Consider the following 20027-nt stretch of genomic DNA (forward strand, 5'->3'; position numbering starts at 1 on the left):
AGAGAATAGACTATCATCTAAAAGAGAGGATAATCATGGAAACCAACGATCAATTTTTGCTCTCCTAATGAACATAGGGAGAAAATGAGTTAAAGTCGATTTACTAGCACTACTTCTGAAAAGAAATTTGAACACTATAAAGTATAACATAAGATTTATAGTTCATGTTACTCCATTTTAAATCAGGATAATTCCACATTAACACACAGCTCATATAATGTTCTAATGCTGCTATCTCAGGAACTTCTCCAGTCTAAAAGAGTTGTAGAATAGTTAACATGGTTTTCTTCTAAATAAAATACAATTTATGGACAGAATATATAGCTCTTTACTGAATAGCTTTGAATTTACCAAGTGCTCCAAATCTCTTCTCTGGGTAGCCACCATGCTCTAAGAATCATGTTTTGTTTTGTATTCCTATGGATAAGAAGTAATCTACTAAAGTTACAACATTGTACATACCCCCATCAACTAAGAGCTAATTACCTGAATTAGTCATCTGGAGAGTTGAGAGAGCTGAGGACTTAGACAGAGCATTCAAGTGCTGGGACAGAACAGTTGCTAAAAGTGATTGGCCTGTGAATGAATTTTTATGTAGAACCCAACTAATGAATTCTGATTTTGTATTCAGCAATAATACTCTAAAACAAAAGTGAAGAAGAGGGGTATGTAGGAATCCATCTAAGGAGCAAAGTAGAAACAGAATAGCAGTTTTTTTGAAGAATAGCAATAGCTCACAGGAATAAGAATTCTCAAAGACTCAAGATGGTCCGGGACAGCAGTAGTCTCAGGGCTAGGTTAGATGACAGCCAGATAGAATGGATAAGTCATGTGACAAATTAATATGCTAAGTGTAGAGATTGCAGAGAAGCACCAAAATATCTGTAAGAGCTAAGTAAGAGGTGTGCTCTGTTTGCAACCAAAACCTTCAATGCTCTATGAGGATAAATGAACTGCAGTGGTTTTCTCTTTTGCTGTCCAGATTTGGGAACCTGAATCTGCTGATCATGTATCATGACAAGTAGGCAAGCTGGGCTGGACCTCGCACTATATTACCATAAAGAACATAGTAAGGGCAATGGTAAAGAGCAATGGCTTTTTCATACAAGAAACCATTTAGCCAAGATTCTTGTGCAAGAAAAGAAACATGGGTGATGTGTATAAATAAATGATGCTAATATCTTTAGATAGAAATCTTATGATTGCTTTGCACTGAACTTTGCCCGAATCTTTCTATCTAAGATGGTTGTGACTTTCAGTGTGGTACATCCTTAAGGTATTTGTCAACCTTCTCTGAAAAGGGTGGAGAGGTAAAAATGTATTATCTGGGTACAGACTTTTTATATTTAAAGCCCATAATGGTTTTTTCCCGATCAAATATAAACAGTAGATGTGGAATCAGCCCCTTTGCTATTTGAGTCTTATTTACTTTAAATGGGCTTGCTTTATTCCTGAAATTTATTTTTCTGTTATCCTTTCTTAGTGAGTTATTCTGTGGTAAGTATTGAAATGGAGTCCCCTTTTCTCAACTCCTTGTCAGATATGCTAAGAGTCTGCATATTTCTATTTCATTCTTGGCCCTGTTTCAGAACACAAGTGAACATTGATACCAATCTGTGTCTCGGCTGCCTATTTGAAAGAGAAACCATGCCTCCTACAGCCACTGTTATCTTGTTTAAATGTCAAGTAAACTAAAGCACAAAGAGAAAGAACAGGAGATAACATTCAAGGGAGAAGACAGAACTCAGGGATTTGTGTGTCTGTGTTGCCAGAGGTGGAGAGGACTTGTCAACAGCAATGTTAACCACTGTTTGCTTTCTGACCTATCTGACCTTGAGACAGCAGTGTTTATATATTTGGTTGGAGTATAATTTTTGTTTTGCAGTACTGATCTATAAGGAAGCATAATTCAGCTTCTGCAAATTGTCATCTATTCAGTTCAGATAAAATAATCTATATTATCTGTTTCAAGGTCTAACTACAGATACTTTCTTACAAGAGAATCTTACAAAAAGAATTTATTGCAAGAAATGTTTATACTGTAGGCATGTTTTGATACTTATTAACCATGACATGCTTTTGCTGATACTGGTCATTAGACCTCATATGCTTAGCAACATTCATTGGATTGTCTAGTTCAGAAAGAAAGAATGAACCACTGGTTTTGTTTCTTTTCCATTAAAGGTCTTACCTGTCAACAGTAATTTCTCCTCTGAACATTTATGGGGACTTGGGCATCACCATTGGAAGTGCAATCTTTGTGTTGTAATAGCATACTGAACTATCTATATATTTTCCCAGGAAGTTAATTTTGATAATATCTTATAATTTACCTTTTTAGGAAATCAATACATATTGTCATAAAAATTACAAATAAGTGGTCTCATGTTTACAAAATACAGTGTTAAACAGTTAAAATAAATATTTACTAGAAAATTTCAGTTATTATTATACTAATAGTAACTACTATTACTTTAATAGAATTTATAGTATAATAAAATCACGACTTTCTAAGTGCTTAAATAACTTTATACAATTTTGCTAATTAAAATATTGTAATTATTTTTAGTTTTTTTATAAATCATATTTTATTATAATTTATTATGCTGAGTTCTATAATCATATTTTCATAATGTGACAGCTATTCAATCTTGATATTGCTCATGGGGACTAGCCATTTCATTTACTACATAATGTAGATACTGTTACAAATAGCAATCCACAACCTGGATTGTAGCCCTTCTAATCCTAGTTTATAGTTTTATTTTCTATTTTAGTAATAATGCAGTTGAGAAGTAAAATATATTTAAAAGCATCATAGTTGGGGATAAAATTAAGAAACTATTTCAGCAAACTGGCTGGATATAAAATTAACTCTTAACACATCAGTAGCCTTCCTTTACATATAAAATAAAAAGGCTGAGAAAGAAATTAGAGAAACAACATCATTCACAATAACCACAAATAATATAAAATATCTTGGTGTAACTCTAACTAAGCAAGTGAAAGATCTATATGACAAGAACTTCAAGTCCCTGGAGAAAGAAATGGAAGAAGACCTCAAAGATGGAAAGAACCCTCATGCTCATGGATTTGTAGGATTAACATAGTAAAAATGGGCATCCTACCAAAAGCAACCTACAGATTCAATGAAATCCCCATCAAAATTCCAACTCAGTTCTTCACAGAGATCAAAAGAGCAATTCTCAGCTTCATATGGAATAACAAACAAACAACAAAAACAGAATAATGAAAACAATTCTCAACAATAAAATATCTTCTAGGGGAATCACCCTCCCTGACCTCAAGCTGTACTAAAGAGCAATAGTAATAAAAACTGCATGGTATTGGCACAGAGACACAGTCTATCAATGGATAGAATTGAAGACTCAGAAGTAAACCCACCCACCTATGGACACTTGATCTTTGACAACGAAGCCAAAACCGTACAACAGAAAAAGCATCTTCAACAATTGGTGCTTATCTAACTTGTGGTCTGCATATAGAAGAATACAAATTGATCCATATTCATCACCTTGCAAAAAGCTCAAGCCCAAATGGACATCCACAAAAAAACAGATACAGTGCATTTTATTTGTTAATACAACCACAGGCACAAATTTTACTTCACTCTGGACTTGAAGTTGCTTTGGTTGTAGGTCAATGACTTGATAGAAGTGTAATTAGATTTATTTGTTTAAAAAGAGATTTAAAGAAGCCAGGCGGTGGTGGCACACACCTTTAATCCCAGCACTTGGGAGGCAGAGGCAGGTGGATTTCTGAGTTCGAGGCCAGCCTGATCTACAAAGTGAGTTCCAGATAGCCAGGGCTATACAGAAAAACTTTGTCTCTAAAAAACAAAACAAAACAAAACAAAACAAAACAAAACCAAAAAGATATTTAAAGAAATGGGCAGGGTAACTAAACAGAAAAATTACCTCAAACAGTTGGCTTTTCATTGTTCCGTTATTTTATCTCACAGAGAGCAAGCATCCTACAATAGTAAGACCTTTATTTAAACCCCGAGCCAGTCCCACACTGTCTCCTTATGAAACAAATTGATGTCTCCTCATACTCCATCCTTTATCATCATTATTCCTCCTGTCATAGTCAGTGTTTCCAGTAGAGTTGTTCGCCTTTATTTCTGTTTCCTTAAGGGTCTGAGAGTATATCTTTACTGCTTGAATAGAATTGCCTTTGGTAACTTCCCAAGGATAAAATACGAATTTTTTCAAGAGAAACTGCAATCAATAAATCCAATATTTAATGGTAAATAATATATAATACTTAGCACATTTGCGTGTGTGTATGTGTGTGTTTGTGTTTGTGTGTGTGAAATTGTTGAGCTTTCACCCATGCAATAAATAGTTATTAGAATTCTGCTGTAAACTAGATACTTAGAATTGCAAAACATGCCTAAGAATTGTGCAGACACCTGGAAGTTATTACTTCACGGCAAGTGAAGTATCAGGCTTATACAGAGGATGTTACTAGATGTATGAGAAGAGCAAGCAGCCTGAGGCAATACAAACATTTGGAGAGGGATATCAAAGTGGGAATGGATGGGATATCTACTATGAAGAACAGTGTAGTAGCCTGAAAGGATGGAGTTTTCTTGGCTATTGACTATGAAAATTAGTGTCCAATCTATTCTGCTATTCTACATGCTTCCCTACTTTAGTGTTTTAGTTTCTTTTCAGTTGATATACTTAAAAATACCCTGACAAAAGCAATTTAAGGGATAAACAAGTTATGCAGCACATTGTCCACATTTACAGTATGTTGTGGTAGGGAAGTCACAACATCATGAGCCTCTAGAGCTAGTCACAATGCCTGCTAACTGGGAAAAGACCAATAAATGGGGTGGGTGTGTAGAACACTATATATCTTAGCCACCATGACTTGTAAGATATCTTGAATTCAGACTTATTGACTTCATATTTCTTTACAGAAGAGGACATTGGGGTAAGTCAGTCGACTCTTACCTGAGATTCTGGCCACTTCCTTTGATTGGACATTTGCATGTAATTATACCCTATTTGAATAATATGATTTCCTGGTCTTTGGATGTGTAGGGCATCTATACTATGGAAGCTTAACTAAGGGGAGCCCATTTATACAGTAGTGGGAATATCATTATCTGCTTTAAGGTGAAACTTTCTGGCAACTACCCTGGGGTCATCCATGATCTTGTAAGTGACCTTTATTCATACTCTATAAGTAAGTTAAATCCAATGAACTCATTGATTTCCTTGCTGAACTTCCTGGGAACTGTACTTTTGGGTGTTACTGATGCCCCCACAAGAAGGGATCAGATGTTTGATTATGCCTCATGAAAGAGAGTCCCCACATTATTTATCTAAGACTAAATGTTTGACAAATCAAGGTAAAATAAGTTATCTTTGAGTAGCCAGGAAATGAAACCATAATCTTCATATAAAAGTAACTCAATTATTTGTGTATGTAATGCATGTATGTGTACAAATGTATGTATGCATAATTTTATCAAGACATTTTGGAATCCTCTCTTCTGTATACTATGGAATATATTCAATAATTTTCTGTTTGAAACTGATTACAAACTATCAAGATTACTTTTGTTTTGTTTCCCAAAGTATATTATTACATAATTTTTAAGATTTATATGAGTTTTATTACTTTGTTATTGATAAATATTTGTATCCATAATAGTTTATATAAAATAATAATCTCCAAATATTTTATTATACATAAATAATATGTATGTTTGTACATGTGTATATTATAATTATTTTTGGTATTGTCTTTATGCAAATTTGAAGAACTGATTATTTTTTAAAATTGTTATAATCTCTAGATTATATTTCCATGGATAATATTTATAACTTGGGTAGCAAAAACCAGGCATTCAGGGTGAATGTCATGATCTAATTTTAGAGTAGCATAATTTTCTATAGGTTGTATAATATAAGCACACAATAGTGATCTATATTATATCAAATCTTAAATTTTGAGCCTTCAAGAATAACATCAATTATATTTAATATTTATGGTATTTTGCTTGCATGTATATAGTGAATTCTGAGTGTAGTGTCTATGGAAAGGCAAAAGAGAGTCTTGGATCCATTGGAACTAGGCTTACATAATATTAAGTGCCATGTGTTTTCAGGGAATCAAGCCCAAGTCATTTGGAAGAGCAGCCAATGCTTTTAACCACTGAAACATGTCTAAAAATGATACAGTTGACTATCACATTTGCAAAATATTTATGTGAATTCCAATGTGATACCTAGAAGGGAATTTTGAAGATATTTTCAAGATATACTTTTATAATGAGAATATCAGAAGTAAATATATAGAGACACATTTAAATAAGTAAATAATAAATCCTTAAATAATCATACAGAAAGATTTCATATGCAACCTTTTAAATAATTAGATATTGCAATTGTTATGTATTAATGAAACAACATGGATTTTATAATTGAAACATGTCTCCAAAAGATTACTCAAATTTTCTATCCAATTATTGTTTGAAGTAAGCATAACCTGATATTTTTTTCCCATTATTTTAGTAATCAAGAAAAGACAGCATAAAGTAAACAGCATTGACAATAAAGGATTTGAAACATAGAGCTGTCATTTTGTCAATGATCATTCTCCTCTTACTGGATATACAATGCTAAAAGAATGAAACACTTACTGCAGAATAGATGTTTATAGTAATTCAATAGTAATAGAGCCAGAATTTGTGAACTTTGAAAGAAAATAAAATGAATAGTGAGTTATCTAATGTGTTTTCTGCTAATTAGTTTAACTTAGTTAAAACATGTTAAGTCAAATGCCTCATTTGTTATCATAGGTTATTATGTTCAATTCCCAGCTTCCTTACACACACTATCATTTTTGTATGTATGTATGTATTTATGTATGTATATATGTATGTATATATCTATATAAGTATGTATGTATGTGTGTGTGTGTATCTATCTAAGTATCATCTAGCTAGCTAGCTACCTAGCTACCATCTATCTATTTATCTATATTTTAAATGCTGCCCTCCTTCCTGGTTCTCCCTCACAGCCTCTCTCCCTCATGCCCTCTACAATTTTCCTCTGGGAGACTAGGTCTCCCTACATATCCCCCACCCTGCTGCATCATCTCTGCAGAGTTAGGTATATTCTCTCCCATTGAGGCCAGAAAAGGCAACCCAGTTAGGAGAATTGATTCCACAATGAGGCCACAGCCTTAGGGAAAGCCCCTGCTTCAGTTGTTAGAAGACTCACATGGATACTGAGCTTCACATCTGCTACATTTGTGCCGGGGTCTTTAGGCCAGCCTGTCTATGCTCATGGTGGCTCAGTCTCCAAGGGGTCTAGGTTAGTTGTGTCTGTTTGTATCCTTGTGGAGTTCCTATGCTCTTCAGGACTAGGAATGTGAGAGGTTCCCAGGACCCAATGTAGATGACATTAGCCAAAATACTCAACAGCAGAGAGATAGAACCTGAAGAGACCACCTCTAGTAGATAGCCATAACTCCCAGTTGAGGGATGGGGTCATCCACCCATCTTTAATCCAGAATTTTCCGTAGCTAAAGGAAATGCAGGGACAAAAAATGGAGCAGAGACTGAAGGATAGACCATCAAGAAACCACCACTTTGGGATCCCTCCCATCCACAGACACCAAACTCCACCAATATTTCTGATGCCAAAAGGTGCTTGCTGACAAGAGCCTGGTATAGCTGTCCTCTGAGAGGCTATGTCAGCACATGACTAAGATGCAGATATTCATAGCCAAACTTTGGATGGAGCCAAGGGATTCCAATGGAAGAGTTAGAGGAAAGACTGAAGGAGCTGAAGGGGATTGCAACCCTATGGGAAGAACAAAAATATCAACTAGCTGGAACCTCCTGAGCCCCCGGGGACTAAACCACAAACCAAAGAGTATATGTGGATGGGTCCATGGCTTCCAGATACCTGGAAATGGGGAGGCTCCCAGAAGTCAATGCTAGTGACTCTAACAGTGGGACTATAGAACCTAAAGAGGCCACCTTCTGTAGCCAGGCAGGACCCCCAGTGGAAGTCAAAAGATACCAACCCACCCACAAAACATTCAAACAAATTTTGTCCTGTCTAAAAGAAATACAGAGCCAAAGATGGAGTAGAAACTGAAGGAATGGCCAACTGCAGGGATAGGTCTAATGCTAAGGTCCTGTTCGCCAATTGGTTCTTGATCTATCATTAAAGATGCCTTGGGACAATTGCTGAGCAGAAAGAATAGGTGGGATTTCCAGATCCATGCAACAATCCATGGAAATCCAGCTAATAAGCCCCATATCTCTATGATTTCAGATTTCATTTCTGCCTTCATTTCCTGCCTTGATTTCTATCTTGATTCTCTTCTATAATGGATTGTAACTCAGAGTATGTAAGCCAAATAAACCCTTTCCTCCCATATGATAGTTTAATCAATGTTTATCACAGCAGTTGGAAGCAAACTAGTACATGTTCTTTACTACTAAGCCATCTCTCTATGTTCCCTCCATTTTCTAGGTAATCAATTTCCATATATTAATAGATAACTCTATAGGAAACTGTACCAATTTTCACAGGAGAAAAATATAAAATCTAGAAAATGAATATAAAAATGAGAGTGCATCAGATAACTTACATTGTTTGATTGGTGAATTCCACAGAAGACTTGAGAATAAAACTTTACAGGTTTATGAAATTGATCCATATCTATTAAATAGAAGAAAACGAGACATTATGAGTTTTTTCTGACACACCACTCTTATAATATCAGACAAAAACAAGTGAGAGCTAAATTTATGTCCATATATATGAGGTGCCTTTGGTGTTGTTTCTTTTAGTTTTTTGTGAAGGACACTTGCTCCTGTTGTTAATTAGAGAAAACTGAATATACAGAACAGCTGCAATGAGATGATTAATCACAGTAAAAATGCATGTATTCATGAACAGATGTATGTATGTAAGACAATTCCTTTAAAGACTAATTCTGGCCATTCTTTTCTCCATCTTATTATAAACATTGATATTTTTCTCGATTTCACTTGTTGAGAGATTCAATGATCTTTAATCTTGGTCTCACACCATAGGTAATATCAAAGGTAGAGAACCTGAGAGAAGTGATCGTGAATTATTAGATTGTGGAAAAAGCCCTAAGATACAAAGCCAAAATAGGGACTCTATTTTTTAAGGCAAAGCAGTAACACTAATTTTTTTGCTGAGTAGCTTATCATTCACACCATATGTGCCTCTTCTCAAATTTGGAATGGAAGCCACTGCAAATGGCAGTTTGCATAAAAATTGTTGCTTTGATTTCCCTTTAGGCACCTGGGAATTCGCCTGTCTTTTCCCATTTGCCTGGTGATATTTTAAAATGTAACTGTTGTGGTACCTTGTGAAGCACTTGTTTGCATTTTGAATATGAAATATGCAGTTCATCACAGTTCAGTGTGCTCAGAGTTATCTCTCCAAAATGTGGCTTACCTGTACATTTGATAACTACTATGAATACAAGCTTACTATCAGAAAGGGCAATCTGTGTACTTCAGGTGGGTGATGTACTTGCTGAGTACAAAGATTTCCCTGTGGGGAAACTTGAAGGTAGAAAAGGGAGAATTTTTGTGCAGACAACATATAAGTACAAGCTCTGAGGCAGGATAGAGTTTGGCACTTCATAGGGCCAAAGTGATGGCAGTGTGATTGAATCAAGAGTAAAAGACAAGATGTGGAGAAGCAGACAGTTGTTGCACCATGAGAAACTTTTACATTATGCCAAGATATTTTTTAGTTTACTTTGTGTTTTTCTCCATCAAGTTGTGAGATAATAACCAGTTGTTATAACATTTTTATCTAAAGGTGAATTATTTATTTCTTACAATTCTCTCTCTCATATATATACATGCAGAGAGAGAGAGAGAGAGAGAGAGAGAGAGAGAGAGAGAGAGAGAATTCAAAGTACAATTTTCCCAAAACAACATAGACACTGTACCTCAAAAGGAAACACAGATGATTGATGAATGGAGTAATCATTAGATTTCTGTAAATAATTCTTGAACAATTTATGTTATGCTCTGGGATACCAGTTCGTTAATCTATGTTTATGCTGTTATGAGTGTCTTAGTAATACTCCTGCTCAGTGTAAACTAAACATAGACAATTTAAGCTTTCTTGAAATTAGATTTGGATAGCAGTAGCTTTGTCAAATTGAGTTTTTTTTTTAAGTTTGATTCTCAACAAATCTGACTTGGAAGTTTGGCTTCTTATGTTTGTTTTTGCCTTGGGGAGTTACAGGCCAGATGACTATGACCTGCCTGTTTCTTGGAAACTTGCAAGTCACTGAGATGGCTTTTTAGATCTCAGTGGAGATGTCACTGAGGTGGATGTTGGGTATAGACAGTCTCTGAAGTGAAAGACATCAGGTATGCAGGATTCTGAAAGGCTTGTGAGACAGCAAGATAGTCAGTGCCTGGAGAATGACACACGTTACATTTCATTGCATGTTTTGGCCAAGGTATTAGTGTGCATTGGAATGTTTTGAAAAAGTGCTTTTATGTGCAATGGAAGTTTTTCACTGTCAAAATGGTATCACTATTTGCAAAAGATGGAGAGGGAAGCTGCAAAAATACTCATATTTTCTGTGGCAAGGAGATATTCTTTAATGCTTCAGTACTTTGTGTCAAGTAGTATTTTTTCTGTTAAACTTGTCTGTCCTACTGACATTAGAAAGACTGATAAAAATAAATTCTTATCTCACAAAGAGTCCCAGTGAAAAAATTATAAGGCCAATTCACTAGACTTGATTAAAGTTAAAAGTTTTAAGTACCAGTTTATACTCTCAAATTCTCTAGTCTTTGAGAATGCCGTTAGTGCCACATTTATTATTTCCTCTGTTATTCTTGTGGGAACTCATTTATTTAAGTTATCATTTGAGAAAGTCCATAAGTCTCAGTTCAGTCTTACATAAGTATAACTAAAATTTAAAATATAAAGACTCTATCAGCCATTCTAGAATCAGGGAATATGTGGCTACTATCACACAATCCTACAAAAAGTTGCAGAGGTGATCTGGGCGAGTGATGTATAGTGGAGAGTGCAATCTTTGTTTTTGTTTGTGGTAGTTTTGATGATTGATAAACCACAGAACTCAGAAATCAAGAACTGGCCAACAGTGGGGTCTTAGCCTCTAGTACAGAATCTGTGTTGCTCTGTGAGCCTTAGACATTTTTGATCAGAACAGCATTGGGGCATCTATTCTTGCCAGCTAGAGAGAGCTAGGACTACATTTGAGAATGGTTTATGTCTTTTTTTTTTTTAATCATAGGAACATTTTTGTCATAGATATGTGGATCCTTTAGGTACAATAATATTCTCCTTTTAAAATCATTGATATGTATAATGTTGAATATAGTATTGACAGTTATTAAATATCAGCCATGTGATGGTCAGCATCCCAAGCATAGGCACTAGCAGTATGAAAAGTGTTCCTGAGGACAAGGGCAGATCAGCAGTCTTGATGCTAACAAACACTGCCTGCTTTGCATTCACTGTGTTCTCATAGTAGGTCCACTTCCTCTTGTACATGTAAAATGTTTCAGGATACTCTCATTTCATATCATTATTTGCAATCAGTTACTAAGAAGTACACAGCTGAGAAGAGCCTCCTGAGCCAATGGCAACATTCAGTTGTCATGACTTCAGTCTCTATCACTTGCCTGGGAGTGTGGATTTTCACAGCAATTGACAAAAAAATGTTCCAGCATTTTCTCTTCCAACTACAGAAGTCTAAAACCTGTCTAGTTTTGTCTTTTGTGTGTATTACTATATCTGTTCCATCTTAGCTATTTTACAATTGTAGATATCTTCAGTTTCCATGTGTGTATATGAAGTATACATATACACGATATACAGATACATGTTCTGAACTGTCTGACATAAGCACTTGCAACCTTTGTTGGGAATGTACAAAGTACTGCCTTCTTGCTTGCTACTATATTCAGGCAAAGATGCCAAAGTATAATATTTTCTTAATTATTTTACAGAAAAGCAGATTACTTAGAGTAAAATAATTTAAATTCTGAATTATATGTTCTGTATTACATTTTTACTTATATTTATAATTGTAAATTACAAATACAATTTAAAGTGAGAAGATAATTGAACTATATATAACTATGGATAGCATGTTTTGAGAGTTGACTACTACCCTCCTATCATGTTATCAGTTCATGTGTGTTATGTCAATGTATTCAAATTTGAATAAGTTAAGAGTAGATATAAATATATCTTCACTGTATGTCTGAGGAAACTGAGGAGGAGTCAGTAGCTTTATAATTAGAGCTAAGGATATGTCCAGATAGCTACACAGTGTGCCTCCATGGAAGCATAGATGATCTGTTCATAGCTCTCACATTTCTTGGAGCCTGGTAAGGAGTATGTATTTTGTTACTAGTCAGTCATCCACTCCCAATAAAATACCTTTTGCCAGTTTAGAAAACACAGTTCTTCATGAAGCCTCTATTTGAAACTTTTCCTTCTACTTTCCAGGTTCTACAGGTGGAGTCCTGTGAGCTCGACTAAGGGAAGATGGTTTAATTAGAGAAGCATGATATTAACAGGTGTATCTTACATGTACAGGAAGCACCCATAGAGGAATGACTAAAAGGGTAGTAAACATTAAAATTGTTGAGCATCTGAATTAAAGAAGAGTAAATTATAGAGAATTATCAAGAGGAAGAAAGTGACTGTGGTTTTAGGATAGCAGGTTATGGTCTGGAGATAAATGAGAAAATAAATAAATACAAGGCTGAGTTAGCATGGCTTATTAGAATCCTCTCTATACCTCATGACTGAGTTATCAAGAATTGTCCTCTGGAGTTAGTACCTGTCTCTGGTATAGAAAGAAGAGGGAGCTTTGGAAACTTGCATCTGACTTTAGATCCATGTGTTGTGTGTGGGGAGGTGTGATGCATGGAACAGGGGACTTTCCTTGAACATTCCTTTTGTCAGTTGCCTTTGGGTGAAAATGGGCCTCAACACTAAACAGGTAGTTTTCAGGCATGGCACAATTTTCTTCTTTCCCATGCTACTGTGGAATTATGAGTTTTCTGCTTATGCCACTGTGTTAAATTTAAATCCTTTGTATGCTCTTTTTCTGTCTAAAATTGTTATCAGCTGTTTTAGTAATTTAAACCAATAGCTATTAAACTAATTCCTTTCTTTCAATTTTTTTTTTTTTTTTGAGACAGGGTTTCTCTGTATGGCCCTGGCTGTCCTGGAACTCACTCTGTAGACCAGGATGGCCTCGAACTCAGAAATCTGCCTGCCTCTGCCTCCCAAATGCTGGGATTAAAGGCATGTGCCACCACTCTCCAGCTAAACTAATTTCTTATAGTTCTGTCTCTGAATATTTTCATTCAAGTTAATGCAAGCATATCATGAGAAACTTTAAATATGACATTTGTCTTCTAGCATTATTTGTTGTCTCAACATTTATAAGTGGTTTAAATAAGTACCATGAGTAAATGCAATGCTTATCGGGGAAATATACTATAAAATTGTAATTGTCAATGAATTTTACTACGAATTATGTAATTAATAATTTCTACTGAAGGCCTGAGAACTTAAAGACTAATTTGAGAAAATAACAAGGTTCATAGGAAGTCGTTAGTGTCATATTGATGTTGATTGACACCAGAGGAAATGGTGTTTTATGCGCACCAAAATGTAATTTTATTTTTAATCTTGTTTCTTGTTAGGAGCCTTTCCCTGAAAATAACAAAAGACACTGATCAAGAGTCCCGATGTTCCCATGTCAGCCGCATGCCCAACAGTCCCTCTGCAGATTGGCCCCTGCAGGGTGTGGAGGAAAACGGAGGCATAGATTCTCTGTCATTCAGACTGATGCTCCAGGAGTGCACAGCGGTGAAGACGCTGCTACTGAAGATGAAGAGAGTGCTGCAAGAGGTAGGGCTGCTCCGCAGTTAACCCTTGTCCTTGCTCATCTGCAACAGGTCTGTAGACCTGCTCATACTCCTCTCAGTCACTAATTAATTTGGGGCTTGGAGGGTTGGTCAGGTATCCTCTTGAGCCTTAGCTTGTTGCGGGAATTATTAAAAAATGAATCCACACCGCAAACTCCCTTTCGTGCTGAGCCACGTTCTAGAGCTGGTATTGTCTGGCATCACCAAGTCCTGGCGGGCTCTTATTATTCTCTCCCAGCTATTTGCAACATTTGACTCACATGCAACTCTTTATATACTTCCACAATCATTCATCTACCTAGTGCCTAGGACCCGGTAGGTAATGCACGACTCTTAATGCTTTAATATCCAATCAGGTTTATATAATAATAATATCACAATTTACAAGATGCCAATACAATAATTTCAGAACCAAATAATAAAGACAATATTCTAACCCCATTAATCTATTTTGCAAAAGCCTTGACTTGGTTGTATAACCACACCGAATCTGATTCTTCATCATCCTCTGACTCCATGATGAAAAAAATCCTTCTCCTCCTGCTCCTGACCTTTCTCCTCTTCTAACTGTAGCTCCACCTCTCTATTCCTGTCCAACCACAGGCCTGTCACTGTCCTAATGTGATTGGACAGAGAAAATTCTGCAGCATTAGCTCTCCTCATATGCTAAATGAATGCTGGATAAATAGGTACTTAGAAATTCACCCACAGATCCCCAGGTTCCATGAAAAAGAAGGTTGAGGACCAATCTTCCCTCATTTGTCAGTCTAGGAGTAATGGGCATCAGCTATGAAGTAATCCATTTATGTCACTGTCAATGAGTTGAGAAATCTGAGTTTTCTTCACCTTGATTTTACTGAGGTCTTACCTATATGATAGTATAGAGGCAGTTTTTTTTTTTAAGTGATTTTGCTCTGATCATAATCATTCCAGTATACCCAGGTTTGCAGGTGTTAATGAAACGTCTTGTGAATGCATTTGCTCTCTGTCAGCCTCTTGGGATCCTTTGCAGACCTACTTGTTTTATGTTATCCTGTATCAGTGTCTCTACATCTTTCTCATTTATATTAATCAATTATATGGTGATATCTATACCTAAGAAACTGGAAAACACTGTTTATTGAAGCTTTCAACAAGTTTTGCAGGCCAAATATATTTAAATATTTACCAGAGTGCCCTTTCATGAGCAACTAAAACAATTTCTATATTGTTAACATGTTGTTTTTCTGTCCCTGAGTGATTATGTTAGAATCTCTCCAGCCTCTTTATGATCCAGCAATATGCCCCTCTGTGAACAGCAAAATCTCAATAAAATCTGTTAAATTAAACACTACTAATCTCAAAGTTTATAACATTTTACTCTCCCACTTTCTACCTCTTATTGGTCAGGATTTTTAGTAAGAAATCAATACCTGTAAAAAGAGAAAGAAGGGAAATGGCCAGGGATGTGTTGCATAGTTTTCTGGGATACTGAAGTTTATGATTCTAAGTACTTGTGATTGCCACTGTGGATTTTGTATTTACTACTTTGAATTTACAGAGAATGTTTCATCCTTCTGTCTGGGTTCCTCATTAAGTAGAAATGAAAGAAAACAGATCCTTACAGGTGCTGCATTGTAAAGCAGTAATTCAATGTTTGTGCCGACTTCTTTCAGAGAACTGTTTAAGTGGTGCTGTGTAATCAACACAGGCTGCGATGCTCAGAACGGACATTCTCATAGATACTTTTAGGAAATATCATTCACCGACTTGTTCTCTAAGGCAGGAATTTTATTTGTAAGTGCAATTTCCATTTCATCACCAAATTTGAATATATTTCAGACTAATAAAATCTGTTTTAATTAGAAGTTCAACTCTTGTACTAGGTTTTAAATATTTTATGGAGGTCTTTTATAGTAAGTTCCCACAGTATTTGAAATATGTGATCTTCCAAATTACCTTGTCTATGGAGCTAATATTTTTCCTGTATCATTTGAATATATATGAACACTATTTTGGTGTTTATTTGTAATATTTTAAAATTTTTAATTTTATGTTGTTTTTATTATTGTTGCTTTATTTTATGTACATGTATGTATGTGTGCCACAAGTGTGCATAGTGCCATCAGTGGTCAGAAGAGGGCACCATATCTCCTGAAACCCAGTTCCTCAGAAAGAGCAACAAACACTCATAATTGCTGAACAGTCTCTCCATGCCTATAATGTAATACTTTCTAATATGTTTTACCCAATATCTTATTTATTTTGAAATGATTTATTTACAAATTACACCAAAAATATCAGTTACATATTAAATCCTGATAGCACATTCATGTTTTAAAATTATTTTCTCATTAACAAAATGTTGATCATCTTATATACTTTGCCAATTAGTGATTCTTACTCCTTTTAGCCATATAGTGAACTATTATTATTAATCTGTGAACCTATTTGTTATGCTAGACTATAAAATGGAATTTCAGTTGAATGCAATTCTTAGAGTAAGATCAACACTGAAATTCGCTACAACTGTTACTGCAGATTGACCACCTGGTGGGAGCAGCTATGCATGTGAGCAGTGGCAGTTGCTCTAGGCTAGAGTTAGGTTCCAAAACCTCACTTCTTTGTCCCAGCCTGCAGATGCTTAATGCTTTCCAACAGGCTTTACCATGGGTCCTGGAACAGAGGCACTAGATTAGAATATTCTCTGAACACTGTTACATTAAACACAGCTGATTCCTCCCTCCACCTGAGGACTCATCCTGAACACTGGGAATTCAGCCTGTATCTCCTTGAACTCAGTTGTCCCGCCCCTGAGAGACATTCTAGCTTCTCACAGTAGACATACTTGGTCTTCTAACTTGTAGCCTTCCCACATGCAGTCCAGCTTTCTTACGGAAACCAGAAAAGAAAATGAGGAGATGATCAGTCACTCCCTTGTTACCCATTGAGCATCTTCCCTGTAGGCTACCAACATACACATCTTGGGATTTTACATGATTGATTCTGCAATTGCTAGTTCCTCCTCTCCAGTGATGATATGCTGAGAGGCCTGAGAGGTATGAATGAGTTGAGCTTGCCTTCTTGTGCTAGTGTCTGTTTAAACTGCGATGTATTTACTACTAAAATATATAAATTAAAGAAAAATACATACCACTCAACTTCCCATCAACCATTAACTTATTGTTCATGGAATAAAGCTGGGAGATGTGAGTGCCAATTGAAATGCAGAAAGATTGAGTACTGTAGACTCTCCCCTGCCAAGTAGAGTTTAATATTATTTTCTCAGCATATCAAATAGAGGGACATAGCAGCCGTTACAAGGTTTAACTTGATCAGGCCTCTTATACATGCTAAAAACTGTAGACTGAACACCTAATCTTCAAAAGCCTTTCAAATCTTCCTATGGAAAAAAATGCATTGGGATTCATTAACTATTGTTCTAAAAATTATCTCCTAAATTCTAATCCTGAAGATTAGAAGGAAAGCCTATAGGATTAGTCTAAGGGAATTGAAAGTTTGGTTTTCCCATGTACCCTTACACGTTCCAAATATAGATGACTTTTGTTTTAAAAGCCATTTATTTACACTAAAAAAAAAAGAATAAATATACATCATTATGATACTGCACATCACTAAGGAGAGGAGTTCTTTAACATCTTTATAATACTTTCATTACTTTGTAAGCATGGTAAACCTACCATTTTGATAGTAGTGTTCTGTTGACGTCTAAGCTTTGAATCCTGAAATTAACTGACCATGGATAAACTGAACAGATCACTTTCCTAAGTCTGGACTTTTTAAAAATTCCCTTGTTCTTAAAAGGTGCTCAGAATTTCCTAATGCGTAAAATATAAACTATTCTATTAAAAATGCTTAAGAAGTTTAGGTATTTGAAACCTCTATTTTGTCTCTTATTTTCAAGACTGGCTATACAATCCTTAACTATAATAAATTAAAAGTTTCTTTAAGCCATATCTTTCCTGTAGTTTCATATTCTATGAAAGCACATAATTCAAAGGCAGTGTTTGTTTAATGATCCCATTGTTTTTTTCTGTTCTGTCCTTATAATCTCTGTTATGGTTTTGCTTGTTTCTACTGTGCGGTGGTAATTGTCCATGAAGTCTACTAGGAGGAAACCTTAGACACCAGTGAAAAACCATTGTCTAGTAGGATGACAATAGGTGGTTGAAGGTGGACAGGGGGTGACTGGATCTCTTTGTCCTTCTTTGCAATGTGCCTGAATAAATAAATCTCCATTTTCTGCTTTACATTGTCAATTTGGCTCTTTTAATTGTCTTATTAAGAGCAGTTGCCCCAAAATCAGATGTCAGACTTTTTCCACAATAAAAGAAAAAAAATCTATTTTCTCATTTTTCTTTATCACCAAATGGAAGTAAGAAGAAGCTGATGTCAGCTGGAATGGGAAGACAAGAACATGTTCCTGCAATGAAACTTCTCCAGAAGTCTCTGGGACTTTTGAGTCTTTCCTGACCATCTGAGGACAAGGTTCTTACTGGATTTAGGGTGACATCCTGTGCCCCAACACGAATGAGATTCCCTAGGAACTAACTGTTGGGAGAAGGAAAGGCAGAGACTTTGTGGTCCACTAGAGGATGACCTTGTACTCTGGATAAAGATTTACAACTTGTTGGAAGTTCTTGCAGAGGAGGTGGAGCTGAGACAGTGATACGTAGGGGGCCAAGCATTGGTTGGGTTGTTTAGTGATGCATATCGTCTGCCTTCTATTTGAACCATACCCTCATGTTCCAACCCTGAAGAAGGACTTGGGAAGTCCCTGGGTTCATTTGATATGATTTTTTTTTCAGTGTGGACACATCAAATAACCTATTTTCAAGACACTTTCCAAAATTCAAAACAAAGCAGAACAAAACCAACCAATAGCAACAATAAATATAATTAAATGATTGACAGTAAAACTGACATTAAAAATGACGTTAAAACCACCCAACCAAGACTCTGACTTCTTGTTTTCAAACCCACACTTTAAAAAATCTCCATTTGGCAGTTAGACAGTGTGATTGTAACTCAAAGTATTTCTTGAACCAGACAACATTCAAACAAAACCATGTAAGTGTAAACCAAACAAGAAGAATATATTCTGGCATAATACCTAGTAATTCAAAAACAAGAAAGTTCTAACATTTAAAACTGATTATAATTCACAAAGCTATCAAATTGATAAAAAATATTCAAGCTGTAGAGCGTTTCCCAATGATTTGTCATACACTTTGGTTTTTGTTTTCTAGTTCAATCTTTAATTTTATTTTTCTAAAATGATAAATGACATACTTTCAAGGTTAATTTTCAGTGTGAGCTTCTTAGCACCTCTAAAAAAAGAAAAGAAAGTCTATAGATAAGGAACTCCAGGGATGACTAATTATAGTAATAACTGTAGGAGAAAGAATTCAGTGAGCAGTCCTAAAGCAAAGGCTTGACTGAGGCTGAGGCTCTTCTTTTTCTTTCACTATGTAACAGAAAACAAACAGCAGCTCAATAGTCAGTGTTAACAGCAACTTAGCAATCAGACTTCTTTTCAGGCACACCTTTAAAAATAACCTACTTACATTTTTTTCATGCCTTTGGCTTTCGTTTTGTTTTACCTGCACTAAAAAGTCTTTAATTAAACAGTACAAGACATATTATGACAGTTCTGTATGGAAAAAAAAGCTAGAATAATCCCACTGTGTGTACTCCTTGGTTGGTGGTTGAGACTCTGGGAGCTCTGAGGGTACTACTTAGTTCATATTGTTGTTCGTCCTAAGGGGCTGCAAACCCCTCAGCTCCATTGATCCTTTCTCTCCTTCACTGAGGACCCTGTGCTCAGTTCAATAGATGGCTGTGAGCCTCTACATCTGTATTAGTCAGGTACTGTCAGAGCCTCTCAGGAGGTAACTAACTATACTTAGGCTGGCTTGTCTTTCCTTCAGTCTCTGCTCCATTGTTAATCTCTGCCACTCCTTCTATGGGTTCTTGGTTCCCCCTTTTAAGAAGGAATGAAATGTCCATCTTTGGCCTTCCTTCTTCTTGAGTTCCTTGT

At 35.8% G+C, this 20027-nt stretch overlaps 1 protein-coding gene across 7 annotated transcripts in view; it reads left to right on the forward strand.

Annotated features, from left to right (window-relative positions):
• The window catches only part of Ccser1 (coiled-coil serine rich protein 1), a 1196027-nt gene that overhangs the window by 367611 nt on the left and 808389 nt on the right, over positions 1-20027 (forward strand). For all 7 annotated transcript variants that reach the window (XM_031382065.1, XM_031382062.1, XM_031382066.1 and 4 more), the window contains one exon: positions 13763-13970. In XM_031382065.1, coding sequence (XP_031237925.1) covers positions 13763-13970 — 208 coding nt within the window. The remainder of the gene's footprint in view (positions 1-13762; positions 13971-20027) is intronic.

This window comes from Mastomys coucha, unplaced genomic scaffold (genome assembly GCF_008632895.1).
Source record: "Mastomys coucha isolate ucsf_1 unplaced genomic scaffold, UCSF_Mcou_1 pScaffold20, whole genome shotgun sequence".
Classification (NCBI taxonomy): domain Eukaryota; kingdom Metazoa; phylum Chordata; class Mammalia; order Rodentia; family Muridae; genus Mastomys; species Mastomys coucha.